Source organism: Sylvia atricapilla, chromosome 6, assembly GCF_009819655.1.
Source record: "Sylvia atricapilla isolate bSylAtr1 chromosome 6, bSylAtr1.pri, whole genome shotgun sequence".
In the NCBI taxonomy this organism is placed as follows: domain Eukaryota; kingdom Metazoa; phylum Chordata; class Aves; order Passeriformes; family Sylviidae; genus Sylvia; species Sylvia atricapilla.
Genome location: NC_089145.1, coordinates 29082341 through 29103719, shown reverse-complemented (window position 1 = coordinate 29103719; position 21379 = coordinate 29082341). Strand labels below are relative to the sequence as shown.

At 44.3% G+C, this 21379-nt stretch overlaps 1 protein-coding gene across 1 annotated transcript in view; it reads left to right on the top strand.

The window, feature by feature from the left end:
* Positions 1 to 6820: 6820 nt before the first annotated feature.
* Positions 6821 to 21379, top strand: part of PLEKHD1 (pleckstrin homology and coiled-coil domain containing D1) — a 28245-nt gene continuing 13686 nt past the window's right edge. The window contains exons 1-6 of the mRNA XM_066321352.1: positions 6821 to 6958; positions 7095 to 7449; positions 14583 to 14676; positions 15600 to 15689; positions 16203 to 16279; positions 20335 to 20426. Of these exons, the coding sequence (XP_066177449.1) occupies positions 7301 to 7449; positions 14583 to 14676; positions 15600 to 15689; positions 16203 to 16279; positions 20335 to 20426 (502 nt within the window). The 5' untranslated portion in view covers positions 6821 to 6958; positions 7095 to 7300. The remainder of the gene's footprint in view (positions 6959 to 7094; positions 7450 to 14582; positions 14677 to 15599; positions 15690 to 16202; positions 16280 to 20334; positions 20427 to 21379) is intronic.

Here is a 21379-nt window from a genome sequence, read left to right as displayed (position 1 = left end):
CTTCAGAGTTGGCTTGTTATTTACTGCATGGGGTTTTGTGACAGGTCTGATGGAAAGAAATGAGAGTCTTAAATGGGATGCAAGCGTTGCAGACACTGTTTTATTTTGGTGGGAGTGTGTTTTCTGCATTTCTTCATGATGTCTGAGCACCTCTTTCAAACCTGGAGTGTGAAACTGCATGTTAGGAGGGAGTGTAGCAGGTGGGTTTGGATATGGCTCAGAATGTGCTCAGTGTTATTAATGCAGAGATGATGTGAAAGCTCTGCTTGAGCGCTGCATTTGTCAACTGTGTTTCTCACAGAGTGTTTAGGAGTTGGCATGGCCCTGAAGCTGTCTCCTCCTGCACCCCCAGGGAAATCTCTGGAGTGTACAAAGCTGAGACCTCTTTGGAAGGCAACAAGGAGAGGCATAAGGTTCCTCCAGGCCACTGTTAGAGGGCTTGAGGACCCTTTGGACCTAAAGGAAATCATCTTTTTTCCATCTTGTGCTCTCAATCCTGTCAGTCCCAAACCAAAAAAGCAAACGCTAAGTCTGACTCCGTCCCTTTTGCACCCTCCTCTCAAGTGTCTGTATACATTGATGAGATTCCTCTTAGAACTGCTGAGTTGGCATAGTGTATAGATGTTCTCCATACTTTCCAGCTGCCCTGTAAGCAGGACTGGTGTTTAGACCTGCATTTTCAGAAAAGAGAAAGGGGAATGGTGCTGTTATAGGATGAGTGATGTATGCATTTGCAAACTTCATGCATCCATTTAAGAGATAGCACTTGATGGAGATGATTCATAAGCAATTCATTTAAAAATGGATTTATGTTTTTCTCCTGTACTTGCTGTCTACAGACTTATCTAAGATCCTGTCGCACAGTGTTTTATCTCTTTCACTCCAGCAATAAGCAGTCCTCTCAGCTGGTTTCTTGCTTTTGATTTTTCTGGTAGCTGATAGGACTTGTGTCATTAAGAAAGTGTAATCTCTTTATACCGGCTTAAGCACAAGAGAATATGATTAATGTAAAGGCAGTAGGAGAACTGAAGCAAACAACAGAGGTGCTGTTAAAGCTGGTACAAGCAAATGTAAAGCAGTAAGAAGGGAAAGCCATTATTTTTCCCAGACAGATTCTTGGTTTTTGCCAAGTAAAATTCAGCTTTAGTGGTAAAGCATTATGCAGTATATTAGCATTCTTTAGTGTATCTAGTAAATACATCACCTCAGTAACTGGAGATCTAATCACTGTAGTCTGTGGTAAATGCTTTCGGAGATGTGAGGAAGTGCTTTGGGTGCATTTATGTTCCAAGAGTTACTACTGCAAACTTAAATATTTAGGAGCTATGGTGTTGCTGGCTTCCTGGTGATTGCTGTAGTGTTCCTTCATTTGTTAAGGAAATAAAAATGTACATCAGCATTTTTATGAGCAACTCGTTAGGGAAGAGCATAGCAGCAAGATGATGAGCTGTCATCTATTGTTCCAGCTGACAAATTAAGCCATTCTTCTACTGATATGTGCAAGTCTTATCCAAATATTCCTGCAGGCAGAATTGCACAACATTCCACCCTCCTTATCACAGCACTTCTCCCTCTTGTCTGTGATATTGAGAATTACAAACTGTTATTGTGGATAGGGGTTAAAGAAAAATTCCTCATTCAGAAAAACTTGTAGACCTAATAAAAATTAAGCTGTACCATGCTGACTGACACCAAAGCTACATAGTATTTGGAAAATCTAAAAGCAGATGGAAATTAATAGGGGGAAAATGCTTATTTTGTATCTGTATGCTCAGCCAGTATCTGAAGCGATAATTCTGTTATAGTTATGTTGGAGTCTGTGGAGGCTAATGAGCTGCTGCTGTCTGAAGGAACATTTTCAGTTAGATGCTCCTGGTTATACAGGGTTGAAGAGGCCTGCTAAAAACCATGGTTACAGGCCTTACTGTACTCTGGGTTAGTCTTACTGTTGCACCTCTTACTCAAGCGTTTCTTGCTCTCACAGGGTGATGCAGTGAGTAGAAGGAATCGAGTTCTAGAAGTGACTGGTCTTGAGCAAAACCTTGTACCCCTGACATCTCCTCTGTGCAGACACTTCACATGAAGGTGACTGGGTACAAGTGGATGATGAGGCAGTGAGTCTGGGAGCTTTTCCATGTTTATCCCTACCATCTAAAATTCAGCATTATGAAAAAAGCCTCATCTACAGAAGCTGTGTGGCAGCATGGTTTACAGGAGGATAAAGGAGATGGCCCTCATAGCCTGCTGTATGTTGTAGAGAGCAAAGTCTTCCATGCCCTTCTTTGCCAGACATTTTATCTTTCGTCTGGCTACTGGCTCTCCTCAGCATTGCAGAGTTTGTAGTACAGTTGTCATGGTCTGCTGCTATGATAGATGGCAGCAGTAGATCTTTGTGCCTCTGTACTTAGATAATCAGTTGAGAATGTGGGTAGGAAGGAGGCAAGTGCCTGCCCTGAGTGTGTGTGCAGCAGGAGTTCTGACCTTGCTGTGACTGGCTGGATGGGCAGGACCAGGAAGGAGAAACTTGAAATGGAGGCTGCTGCAAGCAGAGCTGAGGGGTATTGCACAATGTATAGGGGAAGGGTGTGAAGAACACTGATGGTGTGTCCCTGCAGTTTCCACTCCTGAATGAAGTCCTGTTTGTAATGTCCATACTTTTTAAGGCCTTGCCTTTAGTGATCACAGCAATGGTAGGTGTAAAGGAAGCACTGAATGCATATGCAAGAGCAATCATGGTCTCTGTGTGCATGTGTGGGGCATTTTATGATCTTCAGATTAAATAAAAATGGAAGTTGGACAGTTCTGTTTTCCTGGATATGTATTTATTGTTTAAAACTTAAGCCTGTGAATTCTTTCCTTCTTTTGACCAAAGGGAACAAAGTGGGTAGAAATTGGTGGACTGCAATCAATATTGAGATCTTTGCAGTTGAGAAACAACTTGTGGATAGAAATCCAGGAGCTAACCTGTTTTTGGAAACTTGGAGAATTCAGATATTCTTACTAGTGTTGAAACAGCTAAAGAACTCCTGAATGGGCAGCCCTGGATCTCATTTGCTTCTTTCTGGACTATTTTGTCACATCTGAAATGTGCTGGTGGTTCTCTGATTGTTTGCCTGTCTTAGTATGTAGAGGTATTACATTTCCTCCTTCCATTATTCTGCCAAGGAAATGCTAACAAATCCTTCTCTTTTGCAGGACTTTTTTGGCTGCCCATGGTACTCAAACTACTGCCCTGGCATATGTATTCTTGTGATGTTCTGGATTTAGTACAAGTGTCACATATGAGGAACATATGAGTGGCTGAGGGAAATCAAGTTACATGCTTAGATTCATAGAATATTCGGTTGGAAGAGACCCACGATGGTGATCAAAGTCCAACTCCTGGCCCTGCACAGGATAACCTCAGTCAGATAAACAGCCTATTTAACTACTGAAGCTTCAAGCATTTTCTGTTTGTCAGCCATGTGATAATGTTGTGGTATTTAGTCTTGATGGGGGAAAAACTGGTGCCTTGCAGGAGACCTGTGGGCTGTCTTCTGGAGGAAGCTTTCAAAGGTAGCTAACCACTGATTGTATTCTGAAAAATGGCTTTTTAGCAGAAATCTTTGTTTAACAAAATAAATCACCAGAGTAAATGAGTTTTCTTCCAGAGGAGATTATCTTAGTAGGATTAAAAAAATTTATCTTTTCATGCTGAGAGAAATAGTCACTGACTTTGGTGTCAGTTCCTGAGAAAGCTGTCTCCCAAAACCCAAGCTATGAGCCTAGCTGCTTGCTATCAGATCCCTTTGCTTCAGTAAACTGTTGTCTTATTTTTTGTCTTCCTCTAAGTCTTCTGCAGTGGCACTATATCAACAGCAAACAGTTGGACTAATATGACTCCTGGGCCATCCAGCATGGATCTGAGTGTGTGTGAAGGGCTTTGGCTGGAACAGGTCACTGAGACCATGTAATTCTTACCACAGGATGATGGCAGATGGGGTTATACATCTGTAAGGGTGATGTCTGATGGCGTTGCAAATCTGTAGAGGCACTTGACTTTAATGTAGTTTGCTGAGTAACTTTTCTTTGAGTTCTGCAGAACAGCTCTGACTTTCCATCTGACATTGAAAATCTAATCATTGTGCAAAAGAAACATATGCTCTGTTAGTGTATCTCACTAGAGGTGATTTGATGGTAGTTGTTTTTCTACTTAAAATAGCCTCTGCACACAGCTATAAACCTAGGAAGCTGGAGCATCACTTTAAGGAGTACATGTGACATTTTGTCTTTGCAAGAAAGATGTATCAGAAGTGAAACTGGAGCTGGACTTTTCTTCTCCACACTGTTTGGGTAGCTGCTAATAACTCCCATAATTGCTAATGTTTCTTAGGGTTAAAAATGGCTATGGAACCTACCAGAAGCTGTAAAAGGAAAGGGAATCTACCTTACTGGAAGGTAAGAGCTGAATCTTTCCAGCTCTGCAGTGGCTCTGATCCCCTCTCAACTTACTGGCCCCAGCCCAAGAAGTAGTTTGTTCTTCTCTGCATAACACAGTATTGTCAGGCTGCCCAGAATATGAGGGTATAACTTTTCACTTAAAAAAAAGAAAAGAGAAAAAATATATATACAAGCGTCTTCAGTAGCTGAAGTTACCCAGTATGTCTCCCCTTGAACTGTAAGGGGGTCATCTTCGAGCTGGAGGGTGGCCTGTGATGGAGGCACATGGAGTAATTCTTGGGCATTTCCTGTGCAGGGCTGAGATTTGGACTTGATGCTTCTTGTAGGTCTCTTCTGACTCAGGATATTCTGATAAGAACTGTTACTTCTATATAGCTTGCACTGCTGTCTGCTTCAAATGTTTATTTTTAGCAAAATTTTATTGGTTAGATGTGTAGGAAAAATAAAGACAAAATATTAGCAAAATAATTGCCATACCAGTGTAGCCTGTTGCTCCAAACAAAGGTTTTCTGATTAGAGGTCCAGTGCTGTCTCTCAAGGATGAACAGTTGTGTTTCTCGTTCATTTGATTAGTACACACATAAATGAAATGTTAAAAGAGCCACTATTACTACAAATTACTATGTCCAGACAAACTGCTGTGTCCAGCAGTTACAAAATTCACCTTGCTGCTATCTACTGCCCTAGCATTGCTGGCCTGTCACTTGACAAAAGCAAGTTGCTCTTTCTTTCCCCTGATCTGTTGACTTTAAAGAACTTTCTGTAACTACTCAGTGCCTTGCTTGGCTTAGAGGCCTCCAGAGGGGGGAAAAAAACCCTCACTTTTTGATGTTCAAAGCTAGAACACCTCTCTACTCTCTTAGTCTGTATAAGATAAAAATAAGAAAGAATGAAAAATAAATAAAGGGTGAAAATCTGTCTCCTCATGGCAGGTCACTGCTGTCAGATCTTTGCATTTTTCGTGCAGCACAATGGCAGGGTGCTGGATCATCTTTATATGGGAGCTCTGTGGCTTTTCACTCACATTTATAGAGTAGAGTGAGGCTGTAAGGCCCAGAATGATTTTTACTCATTGTGCACCATAATTTGAGGGAAAATGTTTCCTTTCCTGGTTATGAGGAGTATTTCCTTTTTGGTGCTGTGTACGGAATGGCATCTATAGCATTAATGCTTCTCTTCTGCAATGCAGTGTTATATTCAAGAGTTAGAGCTCAGGTGAGATGGAGGCAGTATCTGCTGCTCTCTTCTCCACCCTCTGCCCCTGTGTCACCCTGAGATGGGTCATGTCCTGTCTGGGACCAAAAGGTTGGTCAAAGCCAGGGTGAGAGAAAGTAACAAATCATGGAGTTTGCTGACTCTCATCTATTGATCAACTGTGACTTTTGTCAGGGTTCTCCATCTCTAATTTCTCTAATATTGAATGCAGCCTGTGAGCCTGAGGTGGGCTGCCTGCATCTTCTTTCTTTAAGATGCTCTGCAGGTGCCTCTGACTGTATAAAGCTAAGTGATCCCATGTCCTGTGGTGTGACCTAGCCTATAGCACATTCCAGATTTCTGATTGGGGATGGGAAAGGCTCATGTGTCTGCAGTGTGTCTCTTCTGAACAACTGCATTGGGAAGGGCTGACATCCAACATTTACAGCATCAAAATCTATTCACATGGGGTGGCACAGGTTACATCAGGAATATACACCTCAGAATCTGTGGCATACATGCTGTACAGCAGGTACATGTCTGTACTGGTTATAGGATATCTCAAAACCTCAGATGCTTTAGCAGCTGGGGTTCTTCCCTAAATTCTAATCCTGGAGGGGAGGCCGGATGCAGTAAAGAACAATGTGATGGTAAACTGCTTTCCTGGGGGCATTGCAAAAGACTGATTGTTATAGAGAACTGTGTTTGTATCTGTTCAGGGAGAAAGGGTTTCAAGAGAGGAACAAGGACATGGGGAAGCAGATTAAAAATCTTGCTGTGGGCGTACTAAGCAGGAGATGAACATGGGCCTGAGCTGTGTGTCTTCTTGTGTGTCTGTGTCACAGACACACATATTCCTGTGTGTCTGTGTTGGGGCCAAGAAGGAGCTGGTATCTCAGAGGCAGGGCAGAGGCTGTTCTTGCCACCTCTCCAAGATGCAGCAAAGTAAGAAGGCAGGCAGAATTTTGTGCTGTAACTTTGATCAGCAATGGCCCTTTAAGGCAGAGCAAGGCATGCAGTATGGACACTGCCCAGTCCAAACCCAGCAGCCACGTGAACTCTCCCCAGGTGAGCAGTGCCAGGCTGGCACAGCAAGGCCCCCTCACCCTCCCTGATGACAGAGGGAGTCTGATTGAACTTGCTGGCTCCCACTCACTCTGCCCCAATTTTCCTCAGGACAAATGAGAAGAACCCGTCTCCAAGCGCAAGATTTTGGGAATATGTGTCAGATGCCTGTCAGTAAAACATCCATCTTGCCCTAATTTCTGCATGGAGTGCTGCAATGTCGAGTGAAATAACCTTCCAAGCTGGCTCTGGTGCAGAGGTATTTTGGCTTATGTTATTGCTGAGAGCTTTCTTTCTGATGAGCTCTTTCTGCCTCTCTGTGTTTCTGATGTCTGACTCTCTTCACTCTTCTTTTTCCCTTGGGCTGGGATGTGTGCTGTTTGCAATGCATCAAGAAGTAATACGCAATGAGAAAACTCTCATCATCTGTGCATCAGGGAGAGAATTACTGACTGAGTGCTGAGCAGTCAAGTTATTGATTCAAACCAAAGCCCAGTCTCTCTGTCTGCTGGGCTTGTTACATCCTGCTGGTTCGTTGCATTTAATCGGATTCCCTGAGCTGCCACGCGGAGGGGGCGAGTTAGAACCAGATCCATCTATAATGTTCGCTTCAAAATCCAGTTCTGTATCCCCTTCTCCGTCCATGGAACAGGCAGATTCAGATGCTCTGGACATCAGCACCAAAGTGCAGCTGTACGGCGTGCTCTGGAAGAGACCCTTTGGGAGGCAGTCAGCCAAATGGTCCAGGAGGTAAGCCACAGTTGCTGAGGGATGCTCTGGTGAAATACAAAGCCTCAGGGTTCTGGGATAACTTAGCCTGAGTGCTTGACTCCTCAAGTGCAGCCAGCCAGGCAGAGGCTAGGGGTAAAACTTGGGGCATAGCTTCCCTGCTGTTCTGAGTCTACTTTACACATGTGGCACCCCATTGTGCTCTTTTCTTTATCTGTCCAGACCTTGTGCTATGTGTATGTCAGGGTGGGAATAGACTAGCTGCCTCCTCTGGATAATTATGATAGTTTCATGAAAGGAAAGTCAGCTTATCTGTTTTGCCCCTAAACTGCCTGACCTTTTGTTTTAGCACTCAAAGCTCTTTGAGTCCTTTGGGTGCAGGATGGCAGGGCTGAGCTGACTGCATGTGGGTCTGTGTGTGTGTGTGTGGTCTGCAGGGGTCTGTGCACCAGCTCCAGCACTGCTGTGCTGCCCGACAGTGGCAGTGTGCTTGGAACAGCACATGCAGACACTTCCCTGGGGAAAAGGTAGCTCTTAATTCTCACCCATCTGGTGTTAGGGAGTTGTAAGCTGCTGTGTGTTGTCTGTCAGTATCCAGGAAGTTTGGAGCTGGAAAGCATTTGCTATAACCTTTAACCAAGAACAGAAGTATGTTTTATAATACTGAAGTAGGGGTTCAGTTTTAAGTTTGGAGTTGATGCAGTTTCTTTATGCAAATGACTGAATCTCTGTCACTTGCCTTTTGTGGGTAAGTACCTTTGCTGCAGTCTGCAGTGTAGATACAAACAATCCATTTCTAAAGCCACTTTCCCAGCTTTGCTCTCTGTAGTAACCATAGTGCTGCCCAGTCTGTGAAGATGGCATAGCCTGAAAAAAAAAACATTACTTGGGAAACAGTTTTCTGTTTGTAGCAGTCTTTGACCTGTGTGCGGGTTTTATCCCCATGCCAAGAATAATGTATTTTCACCCAGAAAAGAATTTGTGCTGATGCTGCCTACTCAGCTCCCAAATATTGATAAATAAATGAATTATGTCTGGAAACTAATGTGATTGTGTTACGGAAAAGAAGTGGACAGAATAACAGAGGGGAAGGTAATTTGCCATGGAGAAGGCATTCTTAAAAGGCTCTCCCTAATAAAAATTTCTTGCAGGCAAATGGCCCATCTCTGCTCCCTCTGTCATTATTTATTTAGTGCTGTTCTATTCCTAGAAGTCACCCCCACCTTCGGCAAGTGGTAAATATTTTAGTGATAGCAGCTGGGAACAGAAGGGGAGGTGTCTGTGGGGCAGGGATGATATGGAAGATTAGTTGCAAGCACAGCAGCTGAGGGTCCTGGGGACCAGACACAGGTCAGTGAGAATTGAACACAGAATCTGTAGGGTTTGGAAGGAAGTGAGTATTGGGGTAAAAAGACTTGAACAGGAGGAACAATGTTTCATTGATTCATTTGTTTATTTTATCATGGGAGAAACTTGCTTTAAAGTAAAATAACCTTGCATGTTATTATAGCAAATCATTATGGGGAGATAAAGAGTGATTCATTCATTCATTTCCCCCTCTTCCCCCCATGCCCAGCAACACAGAGCTGGTCAAGTACATTTTTTTAATGAAAAGGATAAGAGATGTTTCCCATTCCAGTTAAAGTAAGGAAAAAAAAGAAAAAAAATAAAGACTATTGCTTGATGTCATTGAGGACCAGATATCTGATAAACGTAGGTTTTGTCCTGAAATACTGGGCAACAGTACTACTCCCACTCCCAAGGAAAGTCTTTCCAAGATATGGGAGATAAAACAGTGTGTAAGGGGAGGATTGATCTCATCAGGCCATCAGCCATGAAGATGGGTCGATGTGTGAGATACGTGATGTTTACTGGCTTTCTCTCATTCATTTGACTGTAGCAGCAATGCTTCTGGAGAAACTGAGAAGAAAAGCAACTGTTTAAGGGAAGGATGAAATCTGACTTGATAGGAGATCAAGGAAAACTGTCCAGGCATGATATTCAGTACTTTGGTGATGGAAATCCCAGGTTTTGGAATTTCACAACAGTAGACGTTATGCAGGGAAGGATAGCAGAGCCTTGTTTTAGTCAGGGCTAGATCTGATGGCACCTGTGGAAACAGCTGGACTTGACCTGTGGCAGCTGTCTGGAGCATTTTCAGTCCTTTCTTTTGCCCATGCAATGGGTCTGCTCTGAACCCCAAATATTTGTGTGCTGCCTCAGGTGCTGTCCAAGAGTGGGCTGGATGCTTCTGGCACTGGACTGGTGTAACTGTGTTTACCTGCCAGGGCTGACATCTGAGCAAGCTGCCTTTCAGAGCTTGATTTTTGAAATGCCATTAGCAGCATCGTAATGCATATCTCTTAAAGAAAGGAAAATCTATTCCTAATATGAATTTTCTTTCTTTGTGAAGTAATATCCTTCCAACAGAGAAGCAACTGTCTCCTGAGTTTATTGGTGTTTTTGACCAGTCTAAGCTTGGGTCACTGCTGGAGTGGCTTTGGAAAACCATATTCTCAGCTCCTGACTAATGGTCCTCCTCTTCTGAACAACTGCACCCCATTCTTCCTTCCAATGCATAATAAGCAATTTAATTTCTCCTACTACAAAAGTTTTATTGGCAATGGCAGCAGCCTGGCACAGAGGATGGAGTGAACTGCATCATGTGTGTACCTGCCCTGGATATGGCATGGACAGGGTGCTGTAGCTTTCCAGGAGCGGGGGGAAATGGTATATCCTTCTTTACTATGAACAATCTCAATTCCATATAGAAATGTCAGGCTCCAAAGTGTCACCATCCATGTCTGAGACTTTGAGGTTCGATGGGACAGTGCCAGGAAGGGGCATCTGCTTGGTGAACAACTGAGCATCAGAAAAGCAACGTGAAGCACAAGACATTGAAAACAGGAGAGAACAAAACACAAAATATGCCTTTATCTCTCTATAAATCCTTCAGAGATGACAGACTGGAAGGAGGGAAACACAGCACAGTTAAGACAGAAAATTTTGTCTTTTCTTGAACCAGTCCTGTCTGCGGCATTGCAAAGCAGGCACGTAACCTTGTTTTCCACAGTGACCACTAACAGTCACTGCGTGAGGTCACAGGACAGATGAAAAAGAGAATTGTTTAGGAGTGCTTTCTGCTCAGAGCCCCCCCGCCCCGGGGATCACGCAGCTGCAGCGCAGCTTGTGCGTGCAGCACAGGGCAGCAGGAGCTGCCGAGACAGCGGGGCTGCGAGAGCGTGTGCTTCCCTCTCGTCCTTGTCATCTTCCCATTTTACAGCTTGCTGTCAGGAGACATCCTCCTCTTCCCGCTCGCTGCCGGGCTGGGCGTGCTCCGGCTGCCGGGAGGCTGCAGGGAAGCCTGGAGCTGTCAGGAGAGACTGCGGACTCTGATCTTTATGCTGATAAAGATCATTTACCCATCGGTTTCCTGAGCTGTCCCCGGGGATACAGCACTGGGCTGATCTAGTAAACGGGATTCGCTGCCTGTGTCCCTGGCCAAGAGAAACACCGTCGGAATAAAGGACCAGGGAGACAGCTGCAGTTTTATAGTGTAACTACTTCATCTGGGCCATTGTCATGTCAAAAACTTGTACAAAGATTAGCTAATTAATTTCATTAGCCCTCCGTGATACAAAGAGAGCACTTAGTCCACAGAGATCAGGTATCTCAATCGGTGCAGTACAGAGCTGCTGTTTCTGCTTTACATCCGAGTCACTCAAATCGTTACCATTCCTCTGCTCTTCTGGTTTAATTACACTGTGGTTTCAGTGGTTCCTTAGTGCAGGATCCAGCAGCAGGGACGGGCAGCTGACCACATCAATGTATATTACCTGTGCTGCTTGTGGACTGTGGCTGTGCCAGCCTGTCTCACCTCTCACACCTTTGCTGCTGTTCTCCAGGGTTTTGAACTCTGCTCTCTTTTTAAATTGCTTCTGTTTGGGGTTCTTGTTTGTATTCAAAATCTTCCCCTGCTTTTACAGCACTCCCTTTTCTCCTGCTGCCACATCTGCCTAATTCAGACACATGTTCAGTGTCTCCAGTCCTCCAGTCATAGTCCTAACTGGGTGTCTCTCCCCATTCTCCCTTGGCCATCTTCTCCCTTTCTGCTCTTACTCACCTGGCTGCTGCTTTAGTCTTTAACCTGCTCCTGAGTCCTGTAACTCTCTCCTCAATTCTTTTGCTTCATCCCTCTTTTCACCATGCTGCATCAATTGTCCATGGATTGTTGTATAGAGACTTTGTCCTGAAGGTCATTTAAAGTGATGGTCTTGGTTGCTCAGGTGTTGCTTTCCAAATAAGGATAGATGAGGGGATATGATCTGAAAATAAATACACTATGTGCACAAGCTAACCAGATTTTCAATGTTTTTCCTTCATTACTTGCAGCAGGATTTTGTTCTTACTATTTTTAAACTCTTATTTTGTATATTTTCATTCCAAATCCCTGTATTTTCTCTCCACATCTGTGAGGTCATGGATCTAAAATTTCATTTATCTGTGAGAGACATCAGTCTTCAGAGATTTGTGCTATGTTTTGTTCTTATTTTTGCTTTGATTTTGGTTTCCATTGGAGCATAATATATAATATGAGGATTATCAGCACTGAGCAATAAAACGTATGTAACAAACTAAACCTTGGCTTTAACTGGGGGTTAACGTTTGACAAGAAAAATCACACAGAGCTAAAGATCGATATCTTTACCTGCCTGGCAAATGTTTCCTGAGATTAGTCAGACTGAAAAGAGTGTTGAAAGTGATGAGTAGACTTTCTCTGTTTCATGTGGTGTGTTGACTTTTGGCATCTCCAGATTCATACTTGTGCCCACAGTATCTGGTTCCCTCTGACTCACTGGACCAAACACAGGCCATTGGGCAGGCAGGTTTGTTCTTTTAAGATGTTATTTCTGTATTTATTGTGCAGATAAGGCAACATTTCTCTCTAAAAAATGAAGCTCTCCTTGAACTAAGCATAGAATTGGAGACAACAGAAAGATGCAGCTACTCAAAGGAAAACTTTCTTATGGAGTTAATGACCAGAGATGTGAGGGAAAACTAATCAGGAAGGCACAGGGCTGCTGTTCACAGAAGTGATGTGGACAAGAGGAACAAGTCTTGTCTGCTCTCTGGAGGTCTCTGATGTTTGCCTTGGCAAAGTGCCTGCTTCTCCCCACCTCTGATGTCAACATGAGCAGGTATAAATGAGAGGGCAAGGAGAAGAAAAAAATTGGGGAACAATAACTGCCACGGATGTTTGTACATTCTGAAGATTTCTGGATGTAAATATGCACCTGTTCAATGACTGTCCCTTTTAAACACTTTGGAGAAGGTACAGAGTAGGTCCAGAGCTTGAGTTTGCTGCAGATTTTCAGAAGTTTAGTTTTGTTTTGCATTTTTTTTATTGCCCCAATAACCTGTGGCTTCTGTTTCCATGGCATTTGGCAATTTCATCTGTGTTGCCAGAGCCATAGCAGAAGAGCAAGAGACAGAAGCTGACAGAAGCACCAAAGTTTTCACCCAAGTAAAATGATGAGCATAATTATTAATAACAATTATGTATATTAGTTTGTTATGATTATGATAATTCTCTGCTAGCTTCAATATATTTTTTTATCTTTTGGAAGTAATCTGGTACCAGACTGCTGTGCTCATCTGTGCTGGAGGCAGGACTTCTAGTCAGGATCTGACAACCCATCCACTTCAGAAGAGGACTGAGGGGAGATGGGCACATGAAGGCATTGGAATTGTCCTTGTGGATCAGCCCCCTTGGCCTGTAGCCCATTACTAATGGTGGCTTCAAGGAATGGTGCAGGAATGCCCAGGCTGCACAAGTGGGCAGCACTGCCTATAGATGTCTCCTCTTATTCCCTCCCAGAAACAGGAGAGTTTCTTGGGAATGTTCTTATCATTCACAGAAACACCTTATCCTTTCCAGTTTCCTCATGATCTCTTGTCCTCAGGACCACATAAGAGTAGTTTATACAGCTGTGTTTTGTAAAGTGTAAAAAGGCATTTTTAAATAATTTTCATCTTCTTGTCTTTCACTTTCTGCCCAAATCCCTCTTTCTTGTGTCAGAAAACATGTACAGAACAGAACAATGCATTTTCTTTGTCACTTAACTCTTTTGAAACCTCCCTACTTGACATGTCCCCATTTTTTTTTTTTTCAGCTGCTCTTCATAATTTTTAAGTGCTGCAGAGATTTAGACCAAATTAAAACTAAGTCAGGTATCTCTCCCCTGTTCCACTGCCTGCAGAGTACGTGCATCCTCAATTTTGAAGAGAGGAGGGACTCTCCAAGGGACATTTCAAAAATCAAAATAAGTTAAAGGTGGCACTCCTTTAATCCTAATTTTGAGGACACACTCCAGTAAGTTAGGGGCTTGGCTTACAGAAACTGTGATATTTTGTGAGCACTGTACAATGATCACCAGAGCATACCTGAGGCTAAGTGAGCAGAACAAGGCATATTTTAATGTTACACGTGAGAAAAAAATATTCAATTTCCTCTGTAGTTGTGAAGGTCAGTGACAGGAGAGTTTGCCAGGTGCTCTGCTTAAAAATATCTTTCAAATTTATTTCTGCTCCTGAGTGCTTTGGTGGCCAATTTTTGCCTCAAGAGTCGCTTGGGGATGGTAGGCTGTGATTCTGTTAGAGTGGAAACATTTCCCTTCTGCCTTACACTGAGATGGGAGGGAAGAGGGTGCCAGGCACCATATTGCAAAATAAGCATTTAGTTGGTCTTAGCCCGTGCAAAAGACCCTTGAATGAAAGAGCAGCTCTCTCCACTAGGTCGAATTCAACACATGAGCTAGAGAGGGCACACACATAGAGGTGCCAACAGTCTGCGGTCCCATTGTGTGCACAGAGCGCTGTCCCAGTGCCCTGTGAGCCTGCAGCACTGTGGTCTGCCCTCAGCTCTGCTGTGTGCTTGCTGGGGTGAGCTGCAAGCACAAGGCACTTGAACAAGGCACTTGCTGTAAAGCAGCAGCTCTTGGCTGTGAGCAGAAGTGAGGCACCTCACCTTGGGCTTAGGTGGGAGCAGTAAACTCTCCTGCTCAGAAAGCACTTTAGCTAGGTGGAGATTTTCGTGTGCTGTGAACAACAAACCTCCATTTCACCAAAATGTATTTCCCTTCTCTGTCTTAAAGGTTCTTCATCATTAAGGAAAGCTTCCTGCTGTACTATGCTGAGAGTGAGAAGAAGAGTTTTGAAAGCAATAAATACTTCAATATCCATCCCAAGGTGAGCAGCATTTGCACAAGGAGAGAGTTATTCTGTTTCTAGCATTCCCTCCCCCTTGCTCCATGGGCCCAGCAAAAGATGAAGAGGTAAGTCACAGTAAGACCCAGACATCTCACAGGTCCAGGGAAGCCTCAGAAGTGAGAGAATCCTGTTGGTACCTTTTCAGGATATTTAATGATTCAGCAGGCACATTACTTTTTTTCCCCCCTTTTTTTTTTTTTTTTTTTTTTTTTTTACCTAATAGTAGATCTATTCCTTTGTTTTCATGATCTAGTCAACTAATCTGCAACTGTAAAAATACTGTTGGCAAAGCCAGTGGTGGAGGAGCTGAGAGCTCCCTTTGCCTCTTGTTCCAAACCTGTACTTGCACCTGTCAGCAGCTGATAGCCCACCTGCCGTCAGCACTGGGTGGCCTCTGGAGCTCCACAGGGGCACCCTGTGCTCTGAGCCTGCTTTTGTCCTCCCTAGTCACTGGAGGCTGGTGTACCACATGAGTTTCCAGAGGTGCTGATTTCACCCACCCAGCCAGCTGCCTGTCTGCCCCACACAGCACATGTGGGGTTTTGACTGCAATGAATGCACAGCCTCTCTCATGGTAGATGCCACACTGGATCTGCAATGTTTGTCCCTATTGGGAGATCGCTTTCTCCTTAATGAAACATTTTCTGCTTCCATGTTCTAGCTAACAGCTTTCCCTCCCTGCTGAAGGCAGGACTGCCATCTTTACCCCCTTCCAGATACTGGCTGAGGGTATCCTGGGGGTAATGAGTCCCTCTTCTTTTCAAGAACTGTATGTGTTGCTCCTCCTTGCCAAGACAGGGCAGGGGCCAACAAAGTGACTGAGGATGAAAGTTCAGCTCCTGGTTAGCAGATAGTTATTCTTTATTTTTCTGACTGATTAGAGTGCTCTGGTTTATCTCCAGGGTGTCATACCCCTGGGAGGCTGCATTGTGGAGCCTAAAGAAGAGGCCAACATGCCTTATGCCATAAAAATCTCTCATGAAGACTTCCATGTAAGTAGATTTCTTTTCTTCTAAAATGCTCCAAACACCACAGAACAGGTTAATACTGATGAGCAGAGCTGGATTGGCAGTCTTTTCCCTCCCCACCAAGGTATGCGAACCCTCTCTGGACAGACTATCCTGAGAGCAAGGGTGACTTGGTATCCCAAGTCCACTCAAGGCTTTGCTACTGCTGCTTTGACAACCAACAAGGAAACTTGCACTTTCTGGCACCAGGCTTTATGATACTAGCAGACCAGCAGACAGATTCTCAGGAGCCCTAGAGCTCATGTTGCCCTATCAGCATTATTCCTACTGTGACTGTTTGCTGTGTGCACACTTCCCAATGTGTGGTAGGCCTGGGTGGCGTTTGCTCCTGTGTGATGCTTCTTGTGGAGGTGGAAGGCTGTGGTGGGCTCCCTTCCCACCAGAGCTGTGTCCAGTTCATGCCATGAGTGCACAGAGGTGCATAAGGCACCAGCCTCTCTAATCTGGGTTTTTTATCCCTCCCCTCCCCTCTTCCAGGGTAACATTGTTCTAGCAGCCGAATCAGAGTTTGAGCAGGCTCAGTGGCTGGAGATGCTACAGGAGTCTGGAAAAGTGTAAGCTTCTTTCTATTCCTTATTTGCTTTGATCTGCTCTGTAGATGTGTCAAGGATAAAGAGGAAGAAGCCTGACTAGAAGGGCTATGGGGAGTCAGACAAGCTCTTCAAAAACAGAGAGAGCTTCACTTGTCTCCTGGACCCAGCCTTTCTCTGAAGGGGAGTGCTCTAAAACTGATGCAAAGCATTCCACCTTGTTGTGCAGTGTGGCTCTCTGTTCACCACCTGAGGCTGTCATCTGCCAAATGCTGATACACTGAGTTCTATCTGCTGTCCTTCTCTCATGCCTCAGAGAGGTGGGATCTGGGTCTGAACAGGAGCTCTCCTGGTCCATTTGGTGTGGGAAGCAAGGTTTGCAGGCTTGACAGAAATGGGGGTCAGACAACCTCTCCATATGAATTTGGGAGGAAGTAAGAGCAGAACAGGCAAGACATGAATCTAGTGAGCAGCTGCCCCTGTGGCTCTATGTCCTGCTATGTGCAGGGACCTCACAGCACAGTACTGATCAATAACTGTGATTGTGGTGCAGTTCTGTGTCCGTGGGTGTGCATTCCTTCTGCCCAGATCTGCAGGTGCTCAGGCCATGCAGCAGCAGGATTTGGCCTCTCAAAACAGTTTAGTTGTGAAATGTGGAGGCAGCCTAAATCCCAGGAGATGCTGTGTTAGCAAAGCATTTCCAGCCCACCTGCAGGGGTGAGAGGGTTTAATTGCTGTATGCATTCAGTACTGGTTCACACTCTGCTGAGAATGCTGGACAGAGATTTGCAGTTTATTGGCCTCCAGCTCTGCAATCCCCCAGCACCCAGGAGTCTGACAGTGCAACGAGTATCTGTCCTGCAAAACCAGAGCAGGCTTCTTCTAAGTCTCAGCAGATGCAGGAAGAGATAACACTTAAACAGGGATTTGACTTTCCCAAATGAGATATAGAAACTTCCTGTGTCTTTAGGCTATGAGGCTTAAAGCAATGAGCATTTTGCTCTGCCCTTCCTTGGCTGCATTACAACGTGTGGTCTCTTGTCACTGTAGGAACAAAAGCTGTTTAAGTTTTAATACCAGTGTGTGCATGTATGTGTACATACTAAGGCAACACCTCAGTTAATGTCAATGTTTTGAGGCTCAAAATGTCAATTTGTAATTAATGGGGAACCTAATGCTGTGCTGCCACAGTGTGCTTAGCTTTGGTGCTGGGGCAAGCTGTTACCTCCATGGTAGTCTATGAACTGCAACACAAAGCTGTCCATTGAAGTTTCATGGGAGCAGGAGTCCCATGGGACACAGGACCCAAGGCAGAGCTCTGACACCCACTTGGCACGAGCAGCCTTGGCCACTGCAGAGGGGAAGTGACAGACACAGAGTTAGCCCTTGAGCAATTTGCAGCTTTTTATTCAATAGCACAGGTCTGCACTTGCCTTTGCCAATGTTAAGATCAACTATTGCCAGGGGCAATAATTTGGGACCAAGTTCATCTTTCAGGTGTGTACGGGAGGGAAGAAGGAAGGCAGCACAACTCAGGAGGAGTATGCTCAAGTGAGCCCTCCACTGCTGCATTTGTCTCAGAGCCAGCCTTTTCTCTAGTCCATGCTTTAATATTCCAGCAGTAGCATTTAAAGCAGAAGCTAGAAGTGGCTGCTATCATACAGCAGACCACCTGCATCTAGCTGAAAATCCCCCTGAAGCACCTTTCCTCCCCTCTCTGCTTCTGTTGCTGCATCAGAGAGTGGTGCAGCTCTGGTGCCAGTCTCATTAGTGCTAGTGGTAGCCTGCATGTGAGGAAAAGCACAGATTATGTGATTTAACAGGGTCAGGTTGGGAACTAAAGAGCAGTCAGAAAGGCCAGCATGGGCCAATAAATTGATCTGCTGTGAGTAGAAAAGCTTAAAGAATACAGTTGAATTATTCTAGGCAATCTGTTAGAATGTTCTGTTCCTAGATGGAGATTATACTGCCAGTGGCAGTTAGCTGGGATCATCCTGCTGTTTTCATCATTATTTAAAGCTGACCAAAAAAATCCGCAAAAAACCAAAACCCCACAAACAACACCCTCCCCCCCCCAAAAAAACACCAAAAAGCCCAAAACAAACCCCATAGACTGAAATATGGAAATAGGCAATGGAGGAAAAACCAAATCCAGGCTGGGAAGTATCCTCTGTCCTTTGTTTCAGTTTTGTTCACTGCCTCTTTCCATCTGGGTGGATCATGTGTATGTGTCTGCACAACTGGTTATTGCCTCTGTCATCACAGTCTGCTTGGTCATCCCTGCAGTTCTTCCCTCCTTTCCAAGGCTCCTGCCCTGACAGGGAAATGGGTTCTTCAGTGCAGAGGGGAACTGATGGGCTTCCCACACTTCCAGAGTGCTGTGCCTTGGACTTACCATGCTTGCCAGATTGTGAAAGCTTTTTGGAAATACACAAAGCCCTGACTCCCACACTGCCAGGCTCTCTTCCCACCAAGAGAAGCTCTGCTGCTGCCAGTGGAGGAGAAGGGCACACATCACCTCTCTCTGTCCACAGCAGCATTCCCTCAACTGGTAGAAAGTAAACTTGGTGGGCAATGCAGGAGAAAAATAGTAACACAGTACTTATGTCCTGCAGACTATGAAGTGCTAAGTGTCTCCAAAAATTTGCTGTGGGTGCTCCCAAGAAAGGTAAAAAGCAGCCAGAGCTAAAGAGATATTCCCAGTGCTGCAGAAGGACTGGAACAGACAGTGACTGAGATGTATATGTGATGGAGATTCTCTACAGCTTTGGGGATGGATTTTTTTTCAGGCAGGTGCTTTCTACTTGTCCCATGAGCCTTCCTGGCTCTGTGCCGTCCAATACTTTAAGCAGTGTGGCTTTTTCTGATGAAAACTCTCTTGGCAAGAAATACAGAGTAAAAGCAGCCCTTGCTTGCCCCTCAGCTGAAGTCATAGCCTGGTACCTCCCTGTAGCTGTGGTTACACTGGCACTGGTTCCAGCAGATGAAGGAATAAAAGCTAAGATGCCACACAGTGGTACGAGTGCATTTTCTAAGGCAGCAGTGGGTGTAGTAACCTTTGAGTAACAGACAGGGAAATGTCTTGTTAGTCTGGAGAAGGGAGGGAGCACTGAAAAGGTGAATCTATAAACAGATGCCTTAAATGCTGCAGATGTTTTGAAACCCTCTATGTAATCATATGATAAACTCTGTTATTTCCTCCACTCTCATCTTGACCTGTTTGCTTCTCTGGGATCAGACTCATCCTGTAACAGGGAATGTTAGTGAGAAAATACATTCACACCCACATGTTCTCACTCCAGATGAAGATGTCTACCTGTGGGCAAAACAGCACCTTTTAAATTAGTATTCTAATTTCCTCTCTAGTTTAGAAATAGCCTTGTTAGCTGACAAAAACCACATATATCTGCAAAGAGCTTGGGCTGCTGGAGCTGTGAGCTGCCTTGTCCCTGAGGTGGTGTGTGTTTAATTTATTCATCTGACTTTTATAAGAGACAAGGTACAGCTTGCCTTGAAAGAAGAGATTGCCCAATTAACAGTTTCCAAAAAGCTACAATTTCAAATTGTTCACAAAGAGTCCTTTACAAATACTTAATATCTATAAGATCCCTTAGGATTTAACAAAAATGACAGAGTTTCTGGACAATAATTGCTCTTCCTGTATGCACATCTATATAAACAGATTGCAATCAATTTTATGTACATTTTAATGTTACGCATTTTATATGTGTAGATTTTTTTCTAATGAAACATGAATACAAATGAGCAGCAAACTCCATTTCTGGTTCTATTTTTGGTTTTTTTGTGTCCTTGCCCTTGGTGTTTAATATCTGTATTAAAGCCTAGCCTGTGTGTCAACTCAGTCAGTAATGCTCCACAGGCCCTTTTTTCAGCTATGCTTTATAAAGTGTTTAATTCTCAAATTCTTTTGTGGAGAAAACTTTTAGAGAATCATGGTTCCAACTGATGAGAGTCTGTATGTCTAAATTCCTTGGTAGTTTGCTAGGCTGAGTCCCCTGTCCTAGTCTGTGGGACCCTTAGCTCTCTTACGTTGCCTTCTTTGTGTCTGTTCTCCCTAGGACCTGGAAGAATGCCCAGCTGGGAGAAGCCATGATTGAGAGCCTGGAAGCTCAAGGACTACAGCTGGCCAAGGAGAAACAGGAATATTTAGGTAGGAAACTCTTACTCTGAAAATCCATAAAGGCCAAAACTGTAATTTTGCTTTTTCTGGAGTTGTCAGTGTGGTCAAGCCAAGCGGCTACAGGTTTTCTCTGGATGAAGCTTTTGAGTAGTCAGCAGCTGAAATTCAGATCTGAAGAGAGTCACAACATGCAGAAGTTAAGGTGGGATCTGAACATCTGTGTGTAGTGTGAAGGAGGAATGTGCTTTGTCCAGCATGCTGCAGTCTTCCATGGCTCATCTGTACAAACATTTGCCACCCCTAAGAGGTTTGGATGTGTTGGTTTCAGCTTCTCACAGGCAAACAGACAATAGCTTTGTCTCCTTGAATCAGACTGGACTGATACTTCTGAGGTTGGTCACACCTTTTCATACATGAGTTTTCTTCACCTAGCTGGTGTTTTTTTGGTCTTACTCTACTTGCTCTTTGTATTTGCTCACACTGTTCATACTGGAAGTGGGAGTATTTACATGGGCTTGTTTGGGGTATCTAATGGCAGTAGCTAATTTGTCAGTGCTCTCTCTGTAGACAGTGGAGAAAGAACAGTTGCTCCAGATGAACGTAAAATAATTTGGGTATGAAGAGAAGTGAATGATGTAATCCAATCTCCTATTTAGGAACCAGCCTCTGCATGGCCTGATACCTTGGATGCTCTGACTGCTGTGAGAGGTCCAGTTATCTCTTCCCCACATTGCTATAAGGAGAGCCAAGGGAGAGTAGCCCTCTTAACCCAGATGCCCCCTGAGCTACAGCATTCCCCAAGTCTAAGAAACCTTCTGACTGGGGGCTGTGGCTTACTTGTCTGGAGAGTTATGTGCTTTAAATAAGGTAGCAGAAATTTGGGTGCTTCAGGTTGGTGATGCCTTGAGCATGGTATCTACTCCAAATCATCAAGCCATTGGAGGAATCTTAAGGAGCTTTTTGTATTTCTGCATCCATGGTGG